The sequence below is a fragment of the Dicentrarchus labrax genome, unplaced genomic scaffold (assembly GCF_905237075.1).
Source record: "Dicentrarchus labrax unplaced genomic scaffold, dlabrax2021, whole genome shotgun sequence".
Lineage (NCBI taxonomy): Eukaryota > Metazoa > Chordata > Actinopteri > Moronidae > Dicentrarchus > Dicentrarchus labrax.
The window spans coordinates 878,498-904,448 of NW_026136709.1; the positions used below are offsets into that span (position 1 = coordinate 878,498).

At 41.2% G+C, this 25,951-nt stretch overlaps 1 protein-coding gene across 4 annotated transcripts in view; it reads left to right on the forward strand.

The window, feature by feature from the left end:
* Window positions 1–2,656: 2,656 nt before the first annotated feature.
* The window catches only part of arhgef4 (Rho guanine nucleotide exchange factor (GEF) 4), a 127,444-nt gene continuing 104,149 nt past the window's right edge, over window positions 2,657–25,951 (forward strand). For 3 of the 4 annotated variants that reach the window (XM_051410209.1, XM_051410210.1, XM_051410213.1), the window contains exons 1-2: window positions 2,657–3,122; window positions 9,936–9,965. In XM_051410209.1, the coding sequence (XP_051266169.1) occupies window positions 2,934–3,122; window positions 9,936–9,965 (219 nt within the window). In that variant the 5' untranslated portion in view covers window positions 2,657–2,933. Of the gene's footprint in view, window positions 3,123–9,935; window positions 9,966–15,854; window positions 15,922–25,951 lie in introns of those variants that run through there. The other variant, XM_051410211.1, reaches the window with a different exon arrangement.

The window sequence follows — 25,951 nt, forward strand, 5'->3', positions numbered from 1 at the left end:
TTCATGTGCATTTCATTTCTCCTGAGCACTCTGTCAACTGTAGTGATTGAAACAGATTCAATATTCCCAAAGACGTTGTCATCCTCTATAACAGCACTTTGTATCTCTCTCAGCCTTATGGCATTGTTTGCAATCACCATTGCACAAATGGCTTCCTCTTGTTGCGGAGTAAAAAGGGGCCCTCTTCCACCTCTGCAAGGTTGTCTTGCAATCCTATGTGGTGCAGAGTAAAATTACAGTAAATATGGCAAATCTTTACTGTAACACTACTGTACACTACAATACACTAAATCTGTGATGCAGTAAAGTTGTAAGTCTAAATGTAAAATGTAAAAAGTGACAAGTTCTTGTCCCACTGCAAGCTTCATGTATGACACAATGACAGTAGTGCAGTGCAGATTGTTTGGTGCTGAATTACTGTCCGTTTATACACACCTGTTCTCCTGACGAAATGTTTGAATCATTGAATTTACAGTGGTTCTCCCAACATTTGGCTGCACCCTTCCACCAGCCTCAGCCATTGTGAGGCCGTGATTAACAACATGATCCACAATTGTAGCCCTGATTTCATTAGGAATCCGCATATGTACATGGCCTCTTCTTCCTCTTCCCCTGTTTTGTCCCCTTCCCCTTCCCCTTCCTCCCCGCACCCTCACCCCTCTTCCACAAGGCTGACCTTCCATTTTTGTGTTACAGTATTGTAGAAATGGTACACACTATGTCCTGCTTGGTTCATATATGCTTGTGAAGTGGGGGTTTATGGGATTCAGCTCTGAGTGATTGTAGAGAAGTGGCTTATCATTGGTTGCAACTAATGCTTCACACACCCCTTCTCATCAGTGAAAGCTGAGGTTCACCTGAGAGAAATTGTTCACTTTAGGAGACATTTTCAGGAAAAAAAAGATTCCAAAAAATTTATAAAATTTGCTTGACAGATTTTGACAACTAGTTCAACATTTTTGTATGTAATGACCCAAGCAATGAAATGAGGACTATTAGTTTTATATGGAATGACTATTCAGCATTCATAAGTATAGTTAATTTTGACTGACATGACATAAGCAAATGATAATGTTATAAAACAGCAGAGAGTTGTATGAAAGCAATTGATGCATGTCCAAAAGCATTTGCAATTTGTTGGAAGGAATGAGAAACTGCTACTATGATGTGCACAAATGACTAAATGTTGTGGAGGTTGAACTAACTGTTGTGCAAATGTTAATAGTGATGTGAGAAATGCACCAAAGCGACTGAGAAAAACTGTAACACGAAACCGTGTCGCTATGGCAACGTGGTTCTATGAAAATTCTTAAATTCATAAAATGTCATCGTCATCATCTTAATGAACTTCTGACAGAATTTCAGCTGGTCAAACTGCTGGGAGATATACATAAAAGTATAAAACTGACATTTCCTCTCGCCACTAGGTGGTGCTATCACTACTACTGAATATTATCACATAGATGTGTTCAGGGCAGGACTTGCAGGGTTGTGACAACTTCCTGTTTCATGGCAAAACTTCAATATTCTGCGCCACACCACGGGCATGCCGTTTTACACACAGTCACAAACAGCACAACTTTGAATCGTGAATGTCTTTAGATTGCAGTGTCCAAATGTGAAGTCGATCCGATCAATTCCCTAGGAGGAGTTCGTTAAAATGGCCGCTAAATCCAAAATGGCCGACTTCCTTTTGTGTTTGGGATATGGCTCCAAGAGGATTTTTTTGTACGTCAGGACATGATCTACATGCGTACCACTTTTCATAGTCATAGGTGAAACGTGCCCTTGGGGCTGTTCAATAGTTTTCACCATGACTGACGTGGCAGATTTTCAGGACTTTACAAATATGATAAAGCCTCCAAAAAGGCAACTGAAATGCCTGAATACTAATAATTCCTACAAATACAATAGGGCCTTTGCACAGTCAGTGCCCTGCCCCTAAAAAACACACAGCTGGCTTTACTATATTATACAAAACGTTCTCTTTACTTATAACATTTGAACACCTTGAAATACAGCCTATCACATTCATATATTTAATAAAACATACGATTGCTGCATTTACTCAAAGATGAATAAAAGCCCTTGCTTTGCTCCTCCTGTTTTAACAAATAGTAATCTATTCAAAATTGAGAATATTAATTGCAAAAGCTGAAAAACATAACAAATAGTTACAAAGTCAGAAATTGCACTGTCCACAGAGATTACTCATCCACTTGAGACTTAATTAATTAATTAATTAATTAAAGGACTCCTTATGTTCTCAAATACATGCTGTTTATCCTTTAATATGTTATCCTTTCTAATAGAAAGTTTGACAACAACTTGAACTTGCTTACTCTTAAACTGTACTTTTTAAGTTAGAATACAATGCTTGTTAAATTTGTATTCTGCAACAGTTAGATTTGCTCATGGAAAAAACACATTTGCTGAAAACTTGCTGCCAATGGCGAGCTGGCCATGGTGGGGCCCGACACAAAGAGCCTCGGGGCCCATGACCACCTTAATCCGCCACTGCAGGTATGCCTTGTGTTAACGTAATTCTGCCACCACGGGGCGCTGTAAGCCAGCCCTGGCGTTGGTGAATACTGGCGATGAATGAGAGCACAAGCAGTGCTGGAGAGGAGTCGTGTGGCTTTTATTTGAAGAATGAAACGCGTTTCCACTTCAGGCGTTCCGGTTCTCAGTTGCGGCTCGGATGAATCTTCGACGTGCGCGTGCTCCTGCGCGTGATTCGGAGTTGGCACCATCAGCGTCAAGTGTGTGTGTGTGTGTGTGTGTGTGGAAGAAAAGTTGCTCTGAGACCTGACAGTATGGGAGACGCTCTTCAAAGTACCAGCCAGTGCTCCGACACCCGTCCGTGGGGCTTCTAGGTGAACTGTAAACTTTTCCGGAACCGCAAACACGCGTCCAGCAGCGGGGGACCGAGAATGGACAGCCCGGGTTGTAGCAGAGACACGGCCGCGGAGAGCAGCGGGTCGGCCCGCAGAGAGGAGCCGAGCAGCGTGGGACGGTCGGAGCTGCTCACCTATCTTACCTGTCTGACGGAGAGATACCGGACCGCAAAGTTCAGCCTGGCCGCTTACCTGCTCTGCTGGGCCCTGCTCAGGTGGTACCAGGTGAGCTTCTGAACTTCTCTGACATGCTTGGCTGTGAAAGGTAGTGTGTAGAGGAGGTGAAGACAGGCACAAACCTCAAACTTAAAGGTGCCCCCCAGACATGTATTAAGACATATAGTATACACATAGTCTGCTTGGAACAGTAGTGTGTGTATGATGTTTTTTCTACAAAAAAGTATCATTTCCACATTAAAGTCCTAAAGCTCATCTATTTCTTCTGCCTCATTAAGAATTCCAGAATCTCTGAATATTCAAATGTTGTTCATTTCTAAAGTTTTCTTCCTGCTGGACACAAGATGTCTCCTCCTTCACTGTAAAGTCCATTCTCAGTGGATGTGCACTGGTGGCTTCAGGTTTCTACATCACACTGTACAAGTTGATACTGGACCAGGACTGACTTCCTAACTATTGATGTCACAAATCATGCTTGAAGGCCCCGCCCCTTAAAATATTTTTTTCAATATGCACAGATAGAGTATGAACCTATAGCTGCTCTATAGCTGCTCTATAGCTGCTCTATAGCTGCTCTCATTGGCTGCACAGTTTCCACATGTGTGGAGCTCAGTGACAGCCTGCTGGTCACAGACTGGCTCACATGTTGCTGTTAACTGTTAAAGGTTATAATGTCACTGTGTTAAGACTGTTTATTGCACTTACTGTGTTTTCAAGGATGTCAGTAAATCAGTCGCCTCATCTACCTGTTTGAGTTAGCGTACCTGTGATAGTTAAGGGGGCGGTTGTTGTTCGTGCTTGTTTTTGGTAGTGTGTGTGAATAGCTTTCGACCGGGAGTTGATGAAGTGAGATGCTTGTGCGTGGAGCACTGTACACTGCCGGCTTTTATTATTTTGCTGGCGTTGGCTACGGCCTGCAGTAACGTCTGTATTTTGTTCTCTAATAAAGAGTGAGTGAAACCAGCTGTCATGTCCATAGCTGTTAACCGAGGGACACTACAATGTGTTTGACAGCTTGATCTGACCTAGGATTAGACTTTATACGATACGATATGATACGATAATTCTTGTCGTTGGGATGACATTGCCTCCTGTATGTTGTCAGAATAAAGCAGCCTACCAGAGAAGAAGATGTTGATGTTGAATTTAAAATAGGCTCTTAATGGTTGCTAAATGACTTTATAAACACCGTGTTCATGCCCACGTGACATTCAAGTGATTTTAGTAAATTACACTGTTTTTTTCCCAGATAAGTCTAAAAATAGTATTTGTTCCACAGTGTCAGTGTCACAGCAACCTGTTTACTGTGTGTGACAGTTATCAGCTGATAAACTCACTGTGCACATCACCCCACTGTGTGGATCATCAGTGCCATGATTTAGGAATATTCTGTGGGACAATAAAAGCATCTGCACTTTTTTCACTTTTCATTATGTGTATTAAATGAAGAGTTTGTATGAATTGCATATTGCTAATCTGTGATAAAACCAAAGAGGAAAATGTGATGTTGGTGAGTCTGAGGATCTTCTCTCACTGCTGTCTGACAGATTGCGATTTATTGTAACGCATATTGCGATTGCAGTATCCACGAGTAGTGGAAATTAGAAGATTAAAATCACGATGATGTGACTTGTTGGGGTTGTAAAAAGGCAGAGGCAATTATTGTGGTTACCAAGACAGTCCTATATTGCCCAGCTCCTTTTTTCTATTTAGAAATGTTCATTGCTGTTTTATTTTTACTAAAACTTGACAATCATGCTGGTGAAAAAGCCTATAAATTGAGTGAACATTTGCAGATAAAATTAAAAATGTATTTGGTCTGCACTCTGTAATATTGTATAAAACAGACAAACAAACAGGAAAATTACAAGCATTGTGAAAATGAAGGTAATACATTAGGCCTGTTTAGACAGGGTTAAAGTCATTGTGCACAGCGTGTGTTTGTGGTATGTTTTGGAAGCATGTAAAGCAAATTTACATGAAGCTAATAATTTGCATGCTGCAGTGGTCCACCCACTACTCACAGAAAGATTAGCTGCTAAAATCTCTTTCAGATGTTTGGAATAGCTGACCAGGCACAGACCGCTGTGGAGCAGCATGTTGGTGTTTCAGATGAAATGATTATTATGTTTACGCATGAGATCATTATAGCTGACTGTGGATCCTTTCAGTGGAGAAACCAGTTTAAAACAGGTGAGCCTCATCATGACAAACCACTTTTAGAGGCCAAATCAATGTGACAATATTATACAGAGATATTACATTCCATAGTAGTGTGGTGAACTCTGCACAACATTTAGGGTAGTGCTGGGAAATTTGTATCACAGTATTATTTAAGATTCCGGCATGTTAATGGTATATCCTGAACCTTTTATATAGGTTATAAAAACTTTTAATACTGAATGCTTTGATAACTGTAGGGCTTTCTTGACCCCACAAAATGATACAATATACTGTTCCCTAATAGTCAAGTAAACTGTCAGTCGATGGGAATGGTAAATGGACTGTACCGATCAGCCGTGACCACCTGGGCACCCTGGTGGTAAGAATGTTCTGCAGCCCCATATTCAACAAACTGCTCTGCACTGTGTGTTCTGACACCTTTCTATCAGAACCAGCATTAACTGTTTCAGCAGTTTGAGCTACAGTAGCTCGTCTGTTGGATCGGACCACATGAGCCAGCTTTCACTCCCCACTTGCATCAGTGAGCCTTGGCCACCCATGACCCTGTTTACGGTTCACCGCTTTACCTTCCTTGGACCACTTTTGATAGGTAGGTTGATTGGAGATGCTCTGACCCAGTCGCCTAGCCATCACAGTTGGGCTTTTTTAATATATCCCACCCACGGAGAGGTGCCATGATAACCAGATAATCAGTGTTATTAACTTAACTAACGTTATAGCTGATGGGTGTTTTATAGCACCTTTCTAGTCTTTGGACCACTCAAAGTGCTGGGAACTACATGCCACATTCACCCACTCACACACATTCATTAAGTAATCAATCACAAACAGAATCTAACTCATTCATACACATTCAAACAGCATTGCACAGCATCAGGAGCCATTTGGGGTTAGAAGTCTTAGAAGAGTCTTAGTTGACAAAAAAGTGCCCAGAAACATTGCAACATGCATCACAATTTTTTAGAAAACCTGCTGCAACCATTGCAAGTAAGCCTGCGAAATCCTAGAGGGACTGGTTAACTGTACGAGCTACTGACACTAGGTTCCTATCAGCTGACTGCACCTGGACTGTGAGCTTGAAATACCGGGGTAGGTTTGTTTACACCACTAGCATAGGAGGTTTGGACTGCTGGGAGGAGGAGGGGCCGGAATGAGCACCACAGCCAGAGTGGGGCGAGCTGGTTTTCTGGGGCTCAGTAATATTCAAACCTTTAGTATATAGAATCAACATGTATTTTCACAGTAAAAACTGCACAAAGCTTACATTGAGCTGGTACTGTTGTAGTGTAACTGAATCCCTGTCTCATACAAATTACATGCAGCTATTTTTCCTTGGTAATTTACATATATTCAATAGCTTCGCAAATGCAAATTAGTTTGGAACCTTTTAGTTCATGTTTGATTTGCATGGGGCATTTTCTATGGGTGCAGACCAAAATGCCTCTGGATGCAACTGGATAGATCTGCAACCAACGAGAGCAACAAAATGTAATGTACAACTAGGCATGGGACTATATGAAAATTTTATATCTTGATTATCTTGGCCAAAATAATTACGATAGACAATATTATCACCATAATTATTAAAATATACTCCATTCTTTTAAAATGGCACTAAAACATACTGGAATTATCTTTGTTTTTTTAAGCAAAACACATATTTACTGCAACACAGATAGGTATTTTGGAATCTATTCTATTGCCAAATATCCGATTTGAGATTTTTTGTACTGGGGGATACAACGGGCAAGCCGAGCCTTCAGCCATGGAGACAGGTGTATGAGTTTAAAATGACTGGAAAGATGTGGGCATCCTATTGTCGCCTTGTTCAAAATAAATCAGGAATTCAATATAGGACTGTATGCTGGAGAGCTAAACAGCGATTATCGCGATAATGGAAATATACCGCAATACATTTATCGGATTGTTTTTTGTTGCGATACGGGATAATATCATATATTGTCCCATCTCTACCTTCAACCAATCAAAGCAAACAAAATATGTGACTCAGGTTTGAGCTGACAGGCAAGTCATGATGGTGCCAGATTCATCTGCTTCCTAGGCTATATATTCGGTATGCCTCCTAATCAGAAGGGAGAAATATATGTACCAGTGTAAAGCCAGTGTAAATCATTGGTTCCCAACCTGTTTCTTTTGTGACCTAAAAATAAATCAGTGTTTACTTGTTACCCCTCACATCACTGATTATTTCCTTAATGTGGGATGGCAGGGTGTTTTTAAGAATCATGTGATGCTGGCACTTTTGTCTGTGATTCTCTGCACATTGACTTGACAAACCATTATCCAATTTAATAAGACAAAGGTGTGTCAGGAAGAGGGTCGATCCACATGTTGGAAAATGTCCATGGATTTGGTTTGTGTTCTTGTCTTTGTAGTGCTGACTGCGGGGACAAGCAAAGTCATGTCTTGAAACAGCCTTCAGGCTCCTCTTTGCTCAGCCGAGGTAGAGTGGCTCACACCCAGCCTGACCGATCCAACTCCTCTACACACTGTGATATTCCATGCCCCAGTTCACAGACTTCTGCAGTGTGTACACTTTTCTTTACTGATACTTCAGATAAGGTTTTTGAGTGTGAAAAGAAAAAAGCTCTCAGTCTTGATTTCTGTTTTTCACCTTGTAGAATAATACAGGTTTCAGTATTCATTCTCCTTCTCTGGTCTGATCTAAAAGAGGGTTTCTTGTTAAGGCCCTGACATACCAAACCAACATCAAAGAAATAGCAGTGACAAAAGTCAAGTTCTTAAATGTCAAGGTAAAGGTAAAATGTCTTTGTCCTGGAATGACCTAAATATTAGCTTGATTTAATCTGAGTAGGCTTTGAGAAGATACCTTCTTAAAAGCACAGATTTATGTTTAAAATGGTATTGAACTACTTTCTCCTTGCTTCTTTCCTGTTATTTTTTTTTATCATAGCCTTTAAAACTGAGCCAACAGTATCAGCATGGCTTAAGAAGTGCTAGCTTCAAGTGATGCCTCATACGGATGTGGCCTAGTAATACTGTAGTATTTGAGCAATTTATTGGCTGTGACTACCCTCACTGTAACACATGATATAGTTTTGTGTTCATTTTATTTGACCAAGGGGCTGCAAGTCTTCTTTATGTGGAATCTTGTTTTTCTTTGAGCATCAAAGTGCCACAGATGAAGCATATGTTCCAGTTGCTGCAGTGGTTTATATGCAGTTTGTAAGAACACCATTGAGCCTTTTTATGAGGCTACACTGCTTTTGTAAGTGCTTTAACTCAAACTGAGGCTACCGTTGGTTGGGACTGTCTCCACGTGTTTTCAGAGCAGCAGTGATACAAAGAGGCTGCAAAATGACTTATTTAAAGTAATTTTAAAGGAGTGGGGCTGTGCTTTGACAGCCCCACTCTCGACTTTTACACTCGACTTTTTGGACTTTAGACTTTATTATTTTATTTTACACGTAACAACGTGTAAATTCCTTTCCACACGTCTGTACATATCAGACAGCGACCAGCATACAAAGACAGACAGCAGTATACACATCGCCTACCTTGCTCCTTCTAGTAGGACAGCAGTTGTGGTCAGTTTGATGTCATGAACAGTTGTAGGATTGTTTTGAGTGACAGATACAGACATAACCCTTGGGCTGTCCCCAAATAGCTGAGTAAACTGTTAGTCAGTGAGGAGAGTCTTAGTCTATGCACTTTTCATTAGTCAGAAAAAATCCTTCCCTTGTCACCAGGGACAAAAGTATCAGGGGATCGTTGCACCACAGACCTTTTCTCTTGTAACACAACCCTGCTGGATGTGCTAACTGTACTAGCTGCTGCCATTAGCTAGTTAGCAGTCCTATCAGCTGACACTTCCCAAACTGCGAGCTCAAAGTACCGTGGGAGGTTTGTTTACACCACTAGCACAATAGCAGGGCCTGAATGAGCACCATAGCCAGAGTAAGGCGAGCAGGAAACTGAGTGGGGCTCAACAGCCTCCCAGTGACCACAGCCAGAAACGAACAGAGTTAGAAGCCAGGTGATTTACAGTGGCTCCGACCAGGACTACACACAAACGGGTTCAAACAGGGACAGGAGAGGCATGATGGGAGAGGAGCAAGTTTGTAGCAAGTTGATGTGTAAGTAACTTTATACATCATCTATCGCATCAATAAGTACCTAAGATGGAAGTTTTAAACAATGAGACACTGTTGAAATAAATGATTATTATTTTTTTTAATTTATTATTAAATAATTGTTCAGTTTCCTTACTGGTTGTTCTGACACATTCACAATCTTAACCGGTTATTCAGTTATCATTTAATAGGTGGCTGTTAATATATATATATATATATATATATATATATATATATATGTTTAAATAAGTGAATTAATATGATAAACATTAAAATTGACAAGGAAGATCATTAGTCAGGGACAGGCCTAATAACCACACTGGAATGTGTATTCATATATTCACGTATATTCTACAAAACTTTTAGGAACATGCTGAAACATACTGAGTACATAAATAGTCAGAGAAGTCAGGGGGGAAATTTGTTCCGAATTTGATACGATTTGACTACAGCATTTGGTATTCAAAACATGAGTCAAGTATTCCATGAAAGATTAATTCTACAAAGCTTTTTAAAAACTGTTGTATTCTTCACTTCATCATTTATCTTTTTGTCTCCTCAGAAACTCAGATGCCAGCCTGCTCCTCCACAGGTAAGAAGCCAACAGAAAATGTATCTTTTTAACGTTTCTTTTGAGTACTTGTCTTTCTGGTTCTGCTACTTTGGGAGTAAAAGGGATAGAAGACTTTGTGTCCACCTCTTATTCCAACTGTAAGAGTGGAGCTACAACGAGTTGAGGCAAGAAAATGTAAAGTTTGTACAGAATATAGTTTATCTTGATATCTATGGATTATATTGAAGCCGAATTGACAAGATGACTGTTGACATATGATGCCTTTTAGCTTGTGTTTGTAAGGTAACATGTTTTAACAGACACGTTAGGAATTGTTAAAAAATGTGATATTTCCTTTTAGTTGAATTCCATCTGCTAATATGTACCATTTTTAATGTTTTGTCACCACTACAGAAACACTAGCTAATTGCTAATGTAGGATAAGGTTGTCTGACGTTGACTTGGAACATAGTTTGGAGAACTATGGGGATTACTCCTTGTGAAAGATCCTGTAGTGTGTGACCACCCGTTGCAGATCATTCATGTAGTGTGAAAACCACACTAACTTGGTAAATGGTAATGGTAAATGGTAATTCATACACATTCACACACCGATGCACAGCATCAGGAGCAGTTTGGGGTTCAGTATCTTGCTCAGGGATACTTCGACACGCGGTGGCAAGAGCCGCGGTGGCAAGAGATCTGACCACTTTGAAAGTCTTGTGTGTCCAATGCTTTAAATGCAGTTAGGCTGTTGGTGTACTAACCAGATTTAGTATCCATTATTCAAGCATACGTACTAATACCTCACACCTCCACTACAAGTAAAAGTTCTACATTCTAAACCTAACTAAGGTTAAAGTTTGTGCAGGGCAAAAACAACAGAGTGGTTGGATGAAAATGTCTATAAACTCTAGAGCTATGTTCTATATGTAGTTAAGCTGTGTACTTTCATTATCCCAAATGTTTCCAACAGTGAATTTATTGCGGTAACACTGCACTGGTAAATGGTGTAATATCCCACTTGTGCATGCGTCAGAGAAACAAGTTGAGCTAACATTAGCAGCAGCTCGACTCAACCTTTGCACAGACAGTGATTCTTAAGATGGAACTGCTTCATTCAGTCTTTTTAGTGGTTTTTATCAGTGGGTCTGTTTGTTTTGGAGAGGAGGAGGGCATTTGTTGATAATTGGGCTTCTGGTAGAAACCTGAACGAGGAGAAGCTGACTTCAGTGACGGCGATAATGGTGAAGACGACAACTCCCATGATCCCATGCTACTTCACCACCTCATCAAACTTCATCTTTTGTTATCGTTTTGATGTGAGAGACCCCCTAGTGGCAGAAATTACATATTGTACATTTGAAAGATGTGCCTGTTGAATATGTAGCAATGCCACTTTGTTTGTTAAGTTCATCTTTAACCAGTGTCTGCCTCTCAAATTCTACTGCACTATTTAGTAGCAGGCTGAAGACGTTGGAGACACATTGCCAGCAGATGCTAAAACTAAGCAGTGCACAGTGTAAGAGGACTAAATTAGTCTTTGAGGCTTTCTTGTTCACCTTTTACCTGGTTTTTCTTGTTATATGGATAACTGCTAATGCACTTTTTATATGAATTTCAAAGGCTCACATGACTCCAGCTACCGAGTGAGTAGTTGAAACCATATGGCGCCAGAGGCTTCTGATGTTGTTGTGGTGTTAGTTATGGTACCCTGTGTCAGCAGAGGACATATTTGTTCTGGGACTTCAAGAAGAACCTGAAAACAACAGTTGTTTTATATCACAGGACTAGAGTGTGTAGAGTCAAGTGGAATTGGCTGCGCAAACCTTTAAAATCCCTTGCAACCTCTCTCTGTGTTGTTGGGGCACCTCTTCACCACAGTACAAGGGAGTGTAATCGCTTCCAGTGCTGTGACCCCCACTTGAACCCAAATATTCCAGCTCATACAGTCTGCCTGTCAGCGGTCTGCCTGGTGCATTCCCCTGGGACTGGATTGCACTGTGTAAAAAACCAAACTCTATTCCACACTTTTAGGAAACAGTATGTGGAAATGCTATCAGGAACCCTCTCTATAATTTACAGAACTACAAGGAGTTAAGTCTGGTTCACTGTGGAGCTCAAAAACCACAGCACACAGCAGTAATAGAACTGTCTGGACCTGCTGAGCAATGCTGCCCAGCCTGCTGGTTCTGTTGGGTTTCCCAGTTCCCAGGTTTCCCTGGGACCAAAATCAAGAGTCTCAACAGTAATGCAGAGATACTATGACAATGTTTCTGTATTAATGTTAAAAATAACCCACTCACCCAATGAATATATACAGAAAATATACAGAAAACAAGCAACTCTGGTCTCTGAATTTTTTTTCCTGCAATTCAGATAAGTTTGGTGTTGTGCGTAAATAAAAACTAACAGCAATACAAATTTGCCACATAAATGTGAGATGTTTTACAGCTTTTTTTATTGTCACGTCCACAAATGGTAAATGGACCTGTACTTGTATAGCCTTTCTAGTCTTCCGACCACTCACAGCGCTTTTACACTATGTGCCACATTCACCCTTTCACACACAAAGTCCGTCGAACACAAACTAATATTCACACTCACTCACTCACCGATGCACGGCATCGGGAGCAATTTGGGGTTCAGTATCTTGCTCAAGGATACTTCGACATGTGGCACCACCGGGGATCGAACCCACAACCTTCCGATTAAGGAACGACCCGCTCTGCCTCTGAGCCACAGCCACCCCACAACAATTGCAGTGAAGAAGTTGTTGGCATTGAAAATCAGGATGCCTCCAATTGTGCTCTTACAGATATATATAAATGTATAAAGAAAAACCACATAAGTGGAGCAAAATCTAATTAGATTGAGATTGCAGGGCAGGAATTATACCATAGACAAACTACCAGTGCCGTTAATGGCCTGCCATGTGGCCATAATAACCCTTCTAAAATTAACTACCCACACAGCCAGATTGGTGTGCCCTGTTTTGGATTGGCCATTAAAATAAAATTGCTGATTGCTGAACAAAGCCACGTTTCCCAGTGTCTGTCATCATACTGGACATCAACAGAAGCACAAGATTTCTCCCACAAATTTATTTGTAACCAGAGACATTCAGAAAGTTAAGCCTGTGAGCATTTTGGTGCAACCCTAACAAATAAGTAGTCACTGTAGTCAGTTGCAGTATAATAGTTACTGTGTGAAAAGTTACTGTTTATGTAACATTACTTCTGCAACTTCTTGTACTCTTCACAGCAGACTGTGAAAATAGTTACCTAATTAGCATCTATGAGTCAGGTTGAAGAAAAAAAGCCAGAGGTCTTCCAAATACGCTTTGGAAGTGGTGGGTGAAACAGGAGTGATTGTAGTGATTGTGATGACTGGTAGCAGCTAACTGGCACACACAGGTTACCAACTAGCCCACCTTCCTTAAAGGGGAAAGAAGGGAGTTTGCAATTTTGTCATATTCTGCAGCCATCATAGTATCTCCTTCACACTTGCAAGGGAAGGGTGAAGCAAGAGAACTGCAATCAGCAACTGCACCGCTAGATGGCACTAAATCCTACACACTGGTCCTTTAAGCAAAAGCACTCATACCAGCCCCTCCTTGAAATGCTTCACTATAAATAAAAGTTCTGCTTTCTCCACTGTCAAACAGCTCACCACGACAACCACACTCTGTTACACTGAAAGAATATAAAAAACATAAAAGAAACTGCATGGCAGTAAGCCCTTGTTCTGTGGGGAGACAGAGATGTAAAAGTAAAGGTGATGCAGCCTGATCACATTCGATACATCAGCTTTAGTGGTAACATCAATGGGGGAAATTCCAGGCTGAACTATAAATCAAAAACTGCTGTTAGTCCCATGTGGTATACATCCAGTTTAAGGTGTAAAGCAAACTTTTTTTTTTCTTGAAGCCCCTTTTCTTATATCCTTTATCAGATGTAATCAAATGCTTTAAATCCAGTGGAAATGGTCTGGGTGTGTCGATTTTCGTCCGTTATTTTTTCTCTTGGAGTTAAAAAATAGTTTGGTCAGGAAAACCTCAAACCTAGCAACTGTGCAGCTGATCCAGAAGCCATCACAAACGGGCCATTTTCTCCTGGTGACTGTATGTCTTCCTTTCAGTGGCAGTCGCTCAGAGTGCTGTAGTCAGTGTTGTCATTTGCGTTGTCTGTGAAGGCATCTCAAAGGGCTTTGGGCATTTTAAGCTGCCAAGGCAACACTGGTGCCAAGTGCTAACGGCCACCTTCTCTATGGGTCCTTTTAACATCTCAGCATGAAGGAGCACAGCGTTTGTGTGTGTGTGTGTGTGTGAGTGTGAGAGAGAGAGTCCATCTTACAGCATATTATCAATGTCAGGACTTAAGAGGATCAACTACAGTTCACATCATGCAGCTAGCCATTGAGCTCAAGCTTTTTTTGGTGGAAACAGTTGTAGCAAAATATTCATTTGTGTGTGCTATTGATTGCAGCATCATTTAAAGGGCCAGTGTGTAGAATTTAGTGGCATTTGGCTGTGAAGATGCAACCAACTGAATACCACTTGCCATCCAAGCGTGTAGGAGAAACTATGGTTGCTGCAAAAAATGCAAAAGGCCCTATCTACCAAAACAATGTTTGATACGTAAAATATAAATATACAGGTCCCTTTTTTTCAGAATTCAGAGTTCAGCACTGCAAACTCCATCCTGTTAAAAAGTATTACCTCTCAGCACATTGACCTCCCAGGCGTTTCTTAGTTTCACAAGAAGTCCTAGAAAGCGTCTTCATTGATCACCCCTACAGTTGGGGTACCCTGGGCCTCCTCCTCCCGACAGTCCAGCTCCTACGCTAGTAGTGTTAAAGGGGAACTTGGCAACTCTAGCCATTTCTTCGCTGGTTTTCACTTTTGTGTTTTCTCAACGAGCTCCCCCACTGTCGTAAAAAAACTCACTTGCGGCACCCTCCTCCCCCTTTCTACCGCTGCTGATGTGCATTTGTTGCCATGCAACTTTTTCGTGTGGAGCAATGTCTACCGAGGTGTGTAATACATTATACACAGTATCATAGAACATTGTGTTTATGTGGAACTGCAGTAAAGCAGTTTGTGTTTCTCGCTCGTTCTCGCTTCTCACGATACTTCCTATTTCCAACTTAACGGGACGGTAGTCCCAAAGTTGCAAGATTGGTTTTCCGCCTGGGGATGCTAGGGGGAGCAGGGAAAGTCACCATTAACACAGGAACAGGCCATTTAACCATCCAAATGATTTCTAAACGGGTTTATTAAGTTGAAATAGTTGTCAAATTCCCCTTTAACTTACCTCCCTCCTTTAAGCTCCCAGTCAGGGTAGAGTCAGCTAATAGGACTGCTAATAGCTAGTAGAAGCTAGTGCAGTTAGCAAATACAGCAGTACTCGGTAAGAGACTTTCAATGGTACAAGAGAAAAGGTCTGCAAGGTTCTGCAACTATCCGACTAATGCAAAGTGGGTTGATTAAGACTTTTCTCTTTGACTGGTTGAAACAGTTTAGTCAGCCCTAGAATAACCCGCCACAGGCTTCTTTTTAGTAGTAAATTATTACTCATGTCTCATTAGGAACATACGAGAGCACTGAGGCTTTTCCACTAGTTGCACAGTTGTGGAGACTTATAGGACCTGCCGCTGCTGCTGAAGCACTTCCTTTGTCCCCCAATATTTGACAGTGATGGGAACATAATCTGCTTGTAATGCATCACCACATACAAGTAAAGTGCTAGCCAGAATTAAAAACACAGCTTTACAAACAGTTAGGGTTGCTGAAGAGCACTCCCTCCCTCTGGCCCTTCTCCCCTCCCTCTCCTGCTTCTCATGGGCTTCTGTTGTGTGGTTGGACTGCACGAGTCCAAGCTGCTGTGGAGAGACAAATACTATGTATGAAGAGCGAGAAAGTAGTGTTTCTGCTTGTCCGTGCCGGCCAACACAAGCCACTGCAAGATGTTTCTTCGACTCCTCGATGGCACAGGTGAGGCTGTTTCTCTTTATGCGTACGTGAGAAGAGCTGTGAGGGAGCACAGAGTCTTTTTATGTGACAACAGTAGAAGTTCGTTATGTAACAAGCAGCCTCATTAGTTCCACTGGTTTGATTTGTGTTGTCTTTGTTTGACCAGGGCTCCACTGGGTCGTACATACTCTCTGATGGCCAACAGAGCTCTGAAAACTCTTAAAAACAAAACATATGTTCTGCTGCTCCTCTTGTTCTGTCACAGTCTCAGCACTGTGGGAATAGCGTTAAGGCTCTGAACATCCGACTGCCTCCTGTGGGTTGTTTGGCATTTTTTGAGCATCAAGGAATTAGGCCAAAAGCTTATCCTATAGTTGCACTCGCTGCACAACACTCTAGATTAGGGCCGGGATCCTACCCCAAAGTGGCAAGATCTGCTAGTTCAGGAAGTGTTGTTTTCACCACTTTAACCCTTGAGGTACCTTTAAAATGAACATACAAGTTTGAACCTGGGGACCCAAAATAGTCCCTCATAAAAGTATAATAAAAATGTCATATTAATATTTTTTTCCACTTTCACCGCATCAAATCTTTTCAACAACTTCAGACCTAACCAAAGATATAAAGTTTTTACAATTTAAATATGTTTTATGTTTTTATGCCCTTTTTGTCACAAGATGTCATTTGTATCGTCTTTTGCGTGTATTCACAATTCAAAGCATAAACCACTGATTTGAGGTGCATTTTATTTGAAATTTGGCGCACTTTTGTTCAAACCCTTCTGCACTGTGGGCACAAGACACACTGCCTCTGCTTTCTGGAGGGCCTTGGCTATGGCTCCTCTTCCTCCTCTTCCTCCTCCTGACCATGGACCTGGCTTTGGGCTTGTAGGACCAGGCTGGCTGCAGACGGTCCTCTGGGCAAATGGCAGGGACTCTCCATGTGTGGGGGACCATAAGATTTCCCCATTTTCTTGGTCTCCATGGAGCAGTGTCATCCTCCATTGCCTCTAACTCTAATTTCTCCTCCTCCTTCTCCCCTTCTTCCTCCACTGAGCTGCAGGGCACTGGCAGGAACCTGGCTGTAGTATAGCCTCCTGCAACCTTGCATCCTCATATGGGGACATAGTTTTATAGTAAAAAAAAGTCCTGATTTCCTCATATGAGGACATCATTTTTTGTGAAAACTACAAATTGATCAGAAACAATGCTTGTTTTTACGTCTATCAGGTCCTACTAATCCAAAATAGCTAGGAGAAATTGAAAATGCACCCCAAACAAAAGCTCAGGTCTCAGGAGGGTAAAAGCGCATTGAGTGTTCTGAAGACTAGGAAGGCGCTGTACAGCTCCATTTACCATTTACCATTTACCATTTATCATTCCAACTATTCTCACACACTTCTAACATGCATAAACAGTCTATACCAAGCATCCAATAGGAGGGAGGAGGCTCTCTCTTGATCAGGAAAAACATAAACAGCTCATTTGGCCTTTGATTCAACTCTCTCTCTCTCTCTCTCTCTCTCTCTCTCTCTCTCTCTCTCACTCTCACTCTCACTCACTCACTCACTCACTCACTCACTCACTCACTCACTCACTCACTCACTCACACACACACACACACACACACACACACACACACACACTATTTTATATCACTCCCAACATACCAAGACCATTTTCATGGTGTTAAGTTTTTTATTGCCATGCAAGAGAACTAGGCCTCCATTGAAACTTTATGTGATGAAGCTCTGCTGCCCCTGGTGGTTGGGGGGGGGACGACCTAAAACCTGTTTTCCCTGTATTTTGAAGGTAGTGGCTTTGATTTATTAGGTATTCATGGGAAAAGCATTATAATATGTCAAGATTACAGTATATCAAAAATATGTGGTTATAATGGGAGTCAATGTGTCCAAGTCGGGCCCGAGGTGAAAGGTTGTAGGTATAGGTGCGAATCTCATATCCTATACACCTTACGATAGAGGGGATCATGGAATTTTAAAAATAATAATAAAAAACAAATCCTGGCGAAGTTTTCTATAAATAGCCTTTAAAATGATCGATATATTGAGAATCAAACAAGTCAAAAGAGTGTACACGTTGGTCCCCCAACGTGCCTCGAGGGTTAAATTCCCATTTTTCATTTGAAAGGCTTATTTTAATTAATTCCTCAATGTTCCACCACAAAGAAAATAGTAAAGTCATGTAGTAGAGATTTTTAAACAAAACTATAGCATGGGTTTATGTTACATTTGAAATGTTTTTGAGATGGATAGCTTTATATAATGCAATACCCATTAGCCTCAAATGATGCTATATGGAGAATAAGTCTTTTGAAAAAACAAGGGTTATAGAGGGTTATAAATCTTGTATGTAAATGTATGATTTCTTTTTTATACAATGTACTTGTAGATGTATCTGATGTGTGTGTATTGATATTTTGAAGTACATTACATGACATCTTTTCGTACTGTTTTCTATGGATGAGTTAGGGTTAGGGTTTAGGGTATGGACTGTATTGTATTACTTGTTTGATCATTGATCATTACCCTGGTAGGGATGATTATATAGCTTGTCAGCCTATTGATGTCCATGATATATAAATATGGGTGTGGTGCCAACTCTTTTCAAACGTTCTGACCAGATGAAGATCCAACTGGGATTGAAATGTTAAATGTTATTGGTGCTGTTTTCTGACAGCCTTCCACCTGTGACGTGACGTGACGTGACGTGACGTGACGTGACGTGTGTATAATTATTTTCCTTCAGCTCTCTATGAAGAAGTACACAGAGCTATAGTGAATTCAGAATGTTTTGTCATTGTATTTAAAACTGAGGAGTAAGTGCTACCTGGGTTTGACAGTCAATGCAGCAGAAAAACAAGCACTCCTGATGCACAAAGTTTGACTGTCGAGTTTTACCTCCCTTGTAGGGCTGTCGGAAAATTTGTTTGAACGTGGTTCATTTTCAGAGTAATGACCTGTTTAAATCCAAAATGTACAGACACTAATGAGCAAAGCATGGAGCAAAGCTGTCCTGAACGGACAATCACCAAAGCATCTGAGAAGCAGCGTGCTTCTGTTGACTTTGTACAGTGCAGACAACCAAACTGCCTACTCACTTGGTAATGTTAGCTTGCAACCCGAGTGAGGCAGTGCAGCAGAGGAACCAAAGACAATAACTGAGCTATGTCAAGCGTACAACCTTGTCTGACTGCTACTATTCGGCACACTCAGCTTCAGCAGGCCACTCGCTAGAAGCTCGTAAACATACCATCACCAATTAGAGAGCGAGAGTTATGTGTAAGGATATGTGGCCCATTGGTGTGGTAAGAGCGGATGTCATTTCCATTTTATACAGTTGTACTATGTGTTTTGAGATTATTTGAATTGCCTGTCATTTGTGCGAACTTAATTTTGGAAAACTTACTTTTTTTTCTTTTAGATTCAACTTTATTGTCATTGTACAAAGTACAAGGACCAAGACAGCGAAATGCAGTTAAACATCTAACCAGAAGTGCAAGAAGCAGTAGTGCAAGTGCAGAGTAATGTGACTATGTACAGGCATATATAAATATATATATAAGTAAACATTATAGATATATATCTGAATATACTAGCAGGATATATACAGTATGAACAGCATTAACTGAGTGATAAATATGTGTTCGGGTGTGGGGGCTTAAATAGTGTGCAGTAGTGTGGATTAGTGTGGCGGTAAAGTGGAGAGGGGGTCAGTGGTGGGGAATATGGGTAGAAAAACAGTTAAGTCCATGGAGGGTGAGGTGGGGTGGGAGTTCAGGGGGAAGGGAGAGACCTGTAGCGCCTTCCTGAGGGGTGGAGGGCAGTTTGTGTCCTGGGTGGGAGGTGTCCCTAGAAATCTTGCACTCCTTCCACAGACATTACTTTCTTTGGACAGCATCAGTGGTGGGTAGAGGTGAACTGGTGATGCACTGGGCAGTTTTCACCACCCTCTGCAGAGTTTTCCGGTCCGAGGCAGAGCAGTTTCCATACCAGGCTGTGATGCAGTAGGTAAGAATGCTCTCGATGGTGCAGTGATAGAAGTTCATCAGAATGTGAGGAGACAGATGGGCCTCCTTGAGTCTCTTCAAAAAGAAGAGATGCTGGTGAGCCTTTCTGACCAGGGTTGAGGTGTTCAGGGTCCAAGAGAGGTCCTCGGAGATGTGGACACCCAGAAACTTAAAGTTGGAGATGATGATCAATGATCTCTTTGGTCTTCTTGGTGTTAATGACCAGGTTGTTGTCAGTGCACTAGGTCACCAGGTGCTGGACCTCCTCCCTGTAGTCTGACTCATTGTTGTCACTGATGAGGCCAATCACCGCTGTGTCGTCCGCAAACTTGATGATGGTGTTTGAACCATGTATGGTGTGTAGTCGTGGGTGAAGAGGGAGTAGAGGAGGGGGCTCAGCACACATCCCTGTGGGACGCCAGGGTTCAGGGTTAGGGTTGAGGAGGTGTGGTTGTCTAACCAAACAGAAGGGGTCTGTTGGTTAGAAAGTCCAGTATCCAGTTGCAGAGGGAGGTGTCGATGCCAAGGTCGCTGAATTTGGACTGAGTTTGGAGGGGCTGATAGATTCAGCCAGTTTCATATCCATCTGAGCCTTGTAGAGCTCTCAGCCACCTAACATTGTCTGTGTAAAGACAGGACTTGTACCCACCAAATCCAGGATTGTATCTGTACGTACTAGTATGGTCAACTGTCACTGTTTCAGATTCTTATTTACTTATTGCACATTCAGGGGTCAACTAACATGCTAGGTCCAAGACTTGCCAATGGTAAAATCTGTCAATGGGTCAAATCCTTTGCTTTTTGGAGGATCTATATTGAATCCAGTGGTGGCAGACAGTGGTTCTAATATCTGTGACCATTTATTTTCCTCCCTCTTCCTTTCCATTCCTTCTTCCTCCTCTCTTTCAGACAAATGTTGTCAAAATGTGAGCAGACACACAGCTCTGTGACCCCTCCTCCCCCTCCTGTGTTTTTGTAGTAGTGTGAGAACTCTGCACACAAATACACACACAGACACACATGCAGTCATCAGTAAATCAGTGTCTAGAGGCAAAGCCGTCACATTCCTCTCAGAGGCTTATGGCTGAAGTGGGGTTGATGGGGTGATGGGCTGACGTCCAGGCTTTAGCACACAGTTGCAAAGTTGACACAAGGGAGATACTCAGGAATTTGTCTCTTTTCACATCCAGCCAATCTGAGGGGAATGGATGGTGAGGAAACACTCAACTGTCCCATTTCCCATGCTCCTTCATTGTATCCATGGTTATGAGAAAGCCTGTATTCTGTCTTCTTATTTGACTTACAGTGTCTCAGCTTTGTCATGGCATGTTCCCAGTCTGTCTTTTTGTTGATCTTTGACTTCCTAACTGTTGGAGAACAGTGTACAGACTGATTCAAAAATTATATATATATTATATATATTTAGTGATATATTTTATGTTGATAAAATACGATGAAAAAGTCTTGTAAAACATTTCCGGCATTTAACCAAAAGCCAATAGACTTCAAGGAGGGAACCAGAGGGGTAAAATGCTAACTCAGTTCAAGGTTATAGGACTTATACCTGCAGCACTCCATCATAAGGACTGAGTAATTGCTAGAGTAAATTCCTTTCATCCCGTTAATAACATATAAAAGCAGCATAATCATGATGTGTTAAAATGTTGTACATCTACCTGCATTGTAAATATGCAAGTGACGAATAATTGATCATTAATATATTTCTTAACATCCAAGATGTGTGCTTTACTTAGAGTGGAGCTCCTCAGACATCATGAGTACTTTGCAAACACATAATGAAGGCATCATATTTATCACAATCAGATAAGGATGATGTACAGAAAACTTGACAGAACAACATGCTTGCTCATGGTGGTACTGTTGGGTCTCTGTAATTAATGTTGAAGAGTTCGGTCGACCTGCTCTATTTGAAAAGTGTCCTGAGATAACTTCTGTTATGAATTGGCGCTATACAAATAAAATTGAATTGAATTGAATTGAACAATAATATTTATGACATTAAATTACATTCAGTTGAATTCATGTGATCAAATTCTATCCATTCAGTAGCTGTTGAGTCATTCCAATCTAGAAGGGTGTATCCACTGACCAAGTCAACCTTTGATTCTTGCCTTGCATTTCTCCAGCTCAGGGAAACTTAAATGACAATACTGAGAGACCTGCTCTCAGTTCTTTGCACCACTCATTGTTGTGAAAGGGAGTTAGACATCCCAGTTAAAGCCTTAACACTGTTTAGAACCCACTTTCAGATTCTTTTAAGGTATGTAAGCAAAAAAAATATTTCTAGAGGGGTGGCAGAGGGCTGAAGAGTGGAATAGTATAGACTTTAAAAGTACCCAAATGATGGAAATTATGATTGTTGTATAGTTTTTTCACAGCAGTCATTTTGACATGAAACAGTAGGGTAAACACAGGTGTTACCAGTGATACTAATTAAGGTTCTCTTCCATTCAGGTCTAACCGAGTCAGGGTGCTGCTATTGTGCGTGTTGACTCACTGGAAAGGCTCTGCTACACTAAATGGAATAGAGCCTTGATTAAAGTCATTTTTACCCTACTATTTCATGGCAAAATGGCTGCTGTGCATAAGGTGTATGTTGTATATCTGTACATGAATAACACACTGCATGTCTCTGGTGAAGGCTTCATATATTTCTTTAGATCTCAATATGTACTGCAGAAAAAAAAGACATTGTTGTGTAGCCCTACTCTTCTCTACACCACATCAGTGTCACACTACTTCCTGCATTTGAACTGAATGTTGATACTGAACTTCATCCCTGATTAATTTAGCATTTTTTTGAATACACTGTATTCCCTCTACTGACTTTATATTATATAATAGTAGAAGATTGACTTGTTGCTGGCAAAGCACCTGGAAACAGCTGCTGTTACAGTACAGGAGAAGATTCAACTTAGGTGAATGACAGTGAGTCTGTGTGTACTCACGTGTGTGTATGTGTGTTTGTAGTCTCCCAGCCAAGTAGCACTCGGCTACTCTGCTTCCTTCCAGAGCCTGACCACTAATTTTGGACTCAGCGGCCTCCAGGCCCAGCAAAAACCAGTACTTCCAATTAGAGAGGACCAAACGTTAAAGGTGAAGCCAGACTGGAAGCAGAGTTAGCCCACTGTGGCTGAGTTACACATGCATGGACTCTGTCCTGGCCCTTTCCTCCCTTTTCTTCTTATTTTGTGCCCTTCTATTTTAGTGGCGTCTATGCTAATGACCTTCAACCAGAACCAGTCTGACCACAGAGTCCAACTTCCTCTGAATATTTTTTTTCTATTTGACTTTAGCATGCAAACAAAAAAATTCCTGCTTTCACGCACAGCGTAATGTATGTGGTTGATAGATTTGAAGGAGCAATAGATCTCACAATGTATCTCAACTGTCTTTTAAGACATTCGAAGATGACTGACCTGGAAAACCTGGAGACTATTTTTCCACTCATGGAAAGATCTGGAAATTGAATTAAAATAACCAAATATTGTGGAAATAGTCTATATTGTCTTGTATTTTAGCCTCTCACTCTAAAACACAGTAAACTGTAGTACAATCACCGGAAACATTGCATGAGAACAGTGGAAAGCAAGACAACACACACACACACACACACACACACACACACACACACACACACACACACACACACACACACACACATCAACGCCGACCACCTACCTGTAATGAACCTGAGACTCTTCAATAACCCTGCATCGTTAAAAAAGGAGGAATAAAACTGGGGTTAAGTGTGTCAATAGTAGGCCTACCGGTAAATTATATGACCGTTTGAGCAGGAACTGTCTTGTTGCAAGAAAACCCCTGGAAAATGTCCTGGAATGGTGCTGGAAAATGATTTCTTAAAAAGAATGGGAACATGTAACCACACAGTAGCCAACAAGTGCTGTAGAGCTACGACATCAACATCATAGAGTGCTGCAATTATTAGATAATAGTTGTGATGGTAGCCTACATATGGGGCAGATCATGCTTGACTGAAAAATGTTTAGTGAACAGTCAAAAGAAAAGGTAATATGACAAAACAAAAGTTTTTTGCACCACTCATTGTTTTGAAAGGGTTTTAGACATCCCAGTTAAAGCCTTAACACTGTTTAAAACCAACTTTGAGATTTATGTATGAAAGCAAAAAATTCTTTGTGGAGGGATAGCAGAAGGCGGAGCCAAGTGTGGTAGAAGAAGGAGGGGGCTTGCAGCTTTTTTTGGCTTCTCTAAGTCATTAAATGAAAAAGGTCAGAAGATAACAAACAAGATATGAGGTTGTTTTCCATAGTTGACAGGTTTTATTTTCAGTTTCACTTTAACATAGGAAGGCACTATGGAAGGAATTATGCATTGTTTTGCACAGTTTACTTGGCAGAGATAAAAAAGGATTCTATACTTTGATAAATAAAATATATTTTGTAGATTTTTGTCTGAGAAGGTATCCTTTAAGGTTCATATTGGCTTATTCTACTGTCAGGAGTACAGAGAATATAAAATTTCAAATTCAATTCAATTTCAAAATAAAGTTCATGAAATAAAGAACAAATAAACTTGTAATGATTCGTAGCTGAGAAAACTAAACTGAATATGAGATTCAAACAAACATTGGGCTAGATACAGTTGACTCATCAGTAAAACACAGCACTGACTTCACCGCTCATCCTCACCTTTTTTATAAAAACATTGCTGTTTGTCTTATTGTCTTCAGACAGCGTATTAGAGGCTGTGCAATCTTAAACCTCACAGGTGGTACTCGATGCATGTGATATTCGCCTCCTCCTCTGGCTGTAGCCCATTCATTAGAGCTTGTGGTGAAGCAAAACCTGTTTGAGTCTGAAGAGAGGGGAGTAAACCTGATCCGTTGTGGGGATAAGTCCTCACTATTGAAGTTTGTCTGATTATGTGGTTCTCTGTGTGTTTTTCTATAGCTGGCCTAGTTTCTCAGTAGAAGCAAACAGTTGTGACAGTCTGCCTGTGAGACTTCACCTTCCATATGCACCATGGTGATGTCATTTGTATGACTGGGCAGCTATAAAATGTATGCAGCTGAGGTTGGAAGCAGACTGTCCTCTTAACAGAGCCCAACTATTGAAAGAATTGGTAAATGGACCTGCGCCTTTCTAGTCTTCCGACCACTCATAGTGCTTTTACACTACGTGCCACATTCACTCAGTGATGGCAAAGTCCATCGAACAGAAACTAACATTCATACACATTCACACACCGATGCCAGCATCGGGAGCAATTTGGGGTTCAGTATGTTGCTCAAGGACACTTCGACACCTGGCACCAGGAGCTGGGGATCGAACCAACAACCTTCCGATTAGGGGACTGGGAATGTAATGTCAGCTCAAACAAATCTCCACATATTCTCAACAGAGCATATACATGTATACTGCAACTGCTTTGTTGGATTATTTGCATTGTTAATGCCGTAACGTATCTTACAGCTTATATGACTAGTTTACAGAAAATACACATTTATATAGTGCACTTTTGGAGGATTTGTTTTGAACCATTCCGTCAAAGCTTTGACTAGACTGTGTGGATCTTTGTGTGGCTCTGGTGGCTCTGAGTACCTGGAGCTTCTTCCACCTGACTGAAGAGGGTACACAGGTCTTTATTTTCAATATTAAAGCTGCAAGCAGCGTTGAGCGGGACCTCGCACTCCACGCAACTCGGGGCGCATTGCGGCCGCGTCAAGTGCCGTCGCAACACGTGCGGACCACGACATTAAAATGTCACGTAAGCTCAAAATCGCCACGCAACACTTACTTCCTGTTGCCAGTAGGTGGCACTATCTCTATGTCTGAATATTGTCATGTAGACGTGTTCAGGGCAGGACTCTTATCAAACACGTGAAGTTTCGTTGAGATCAGATAATATACACTGAAGTTGTGAGGATGTGTTCAGGCTAGGACTCTTACAGAATATGTGAAGTTTATTGGAGATTGGACATTGCACACTGAAGTTATGAGTACTGTTTTATGGCGAATCG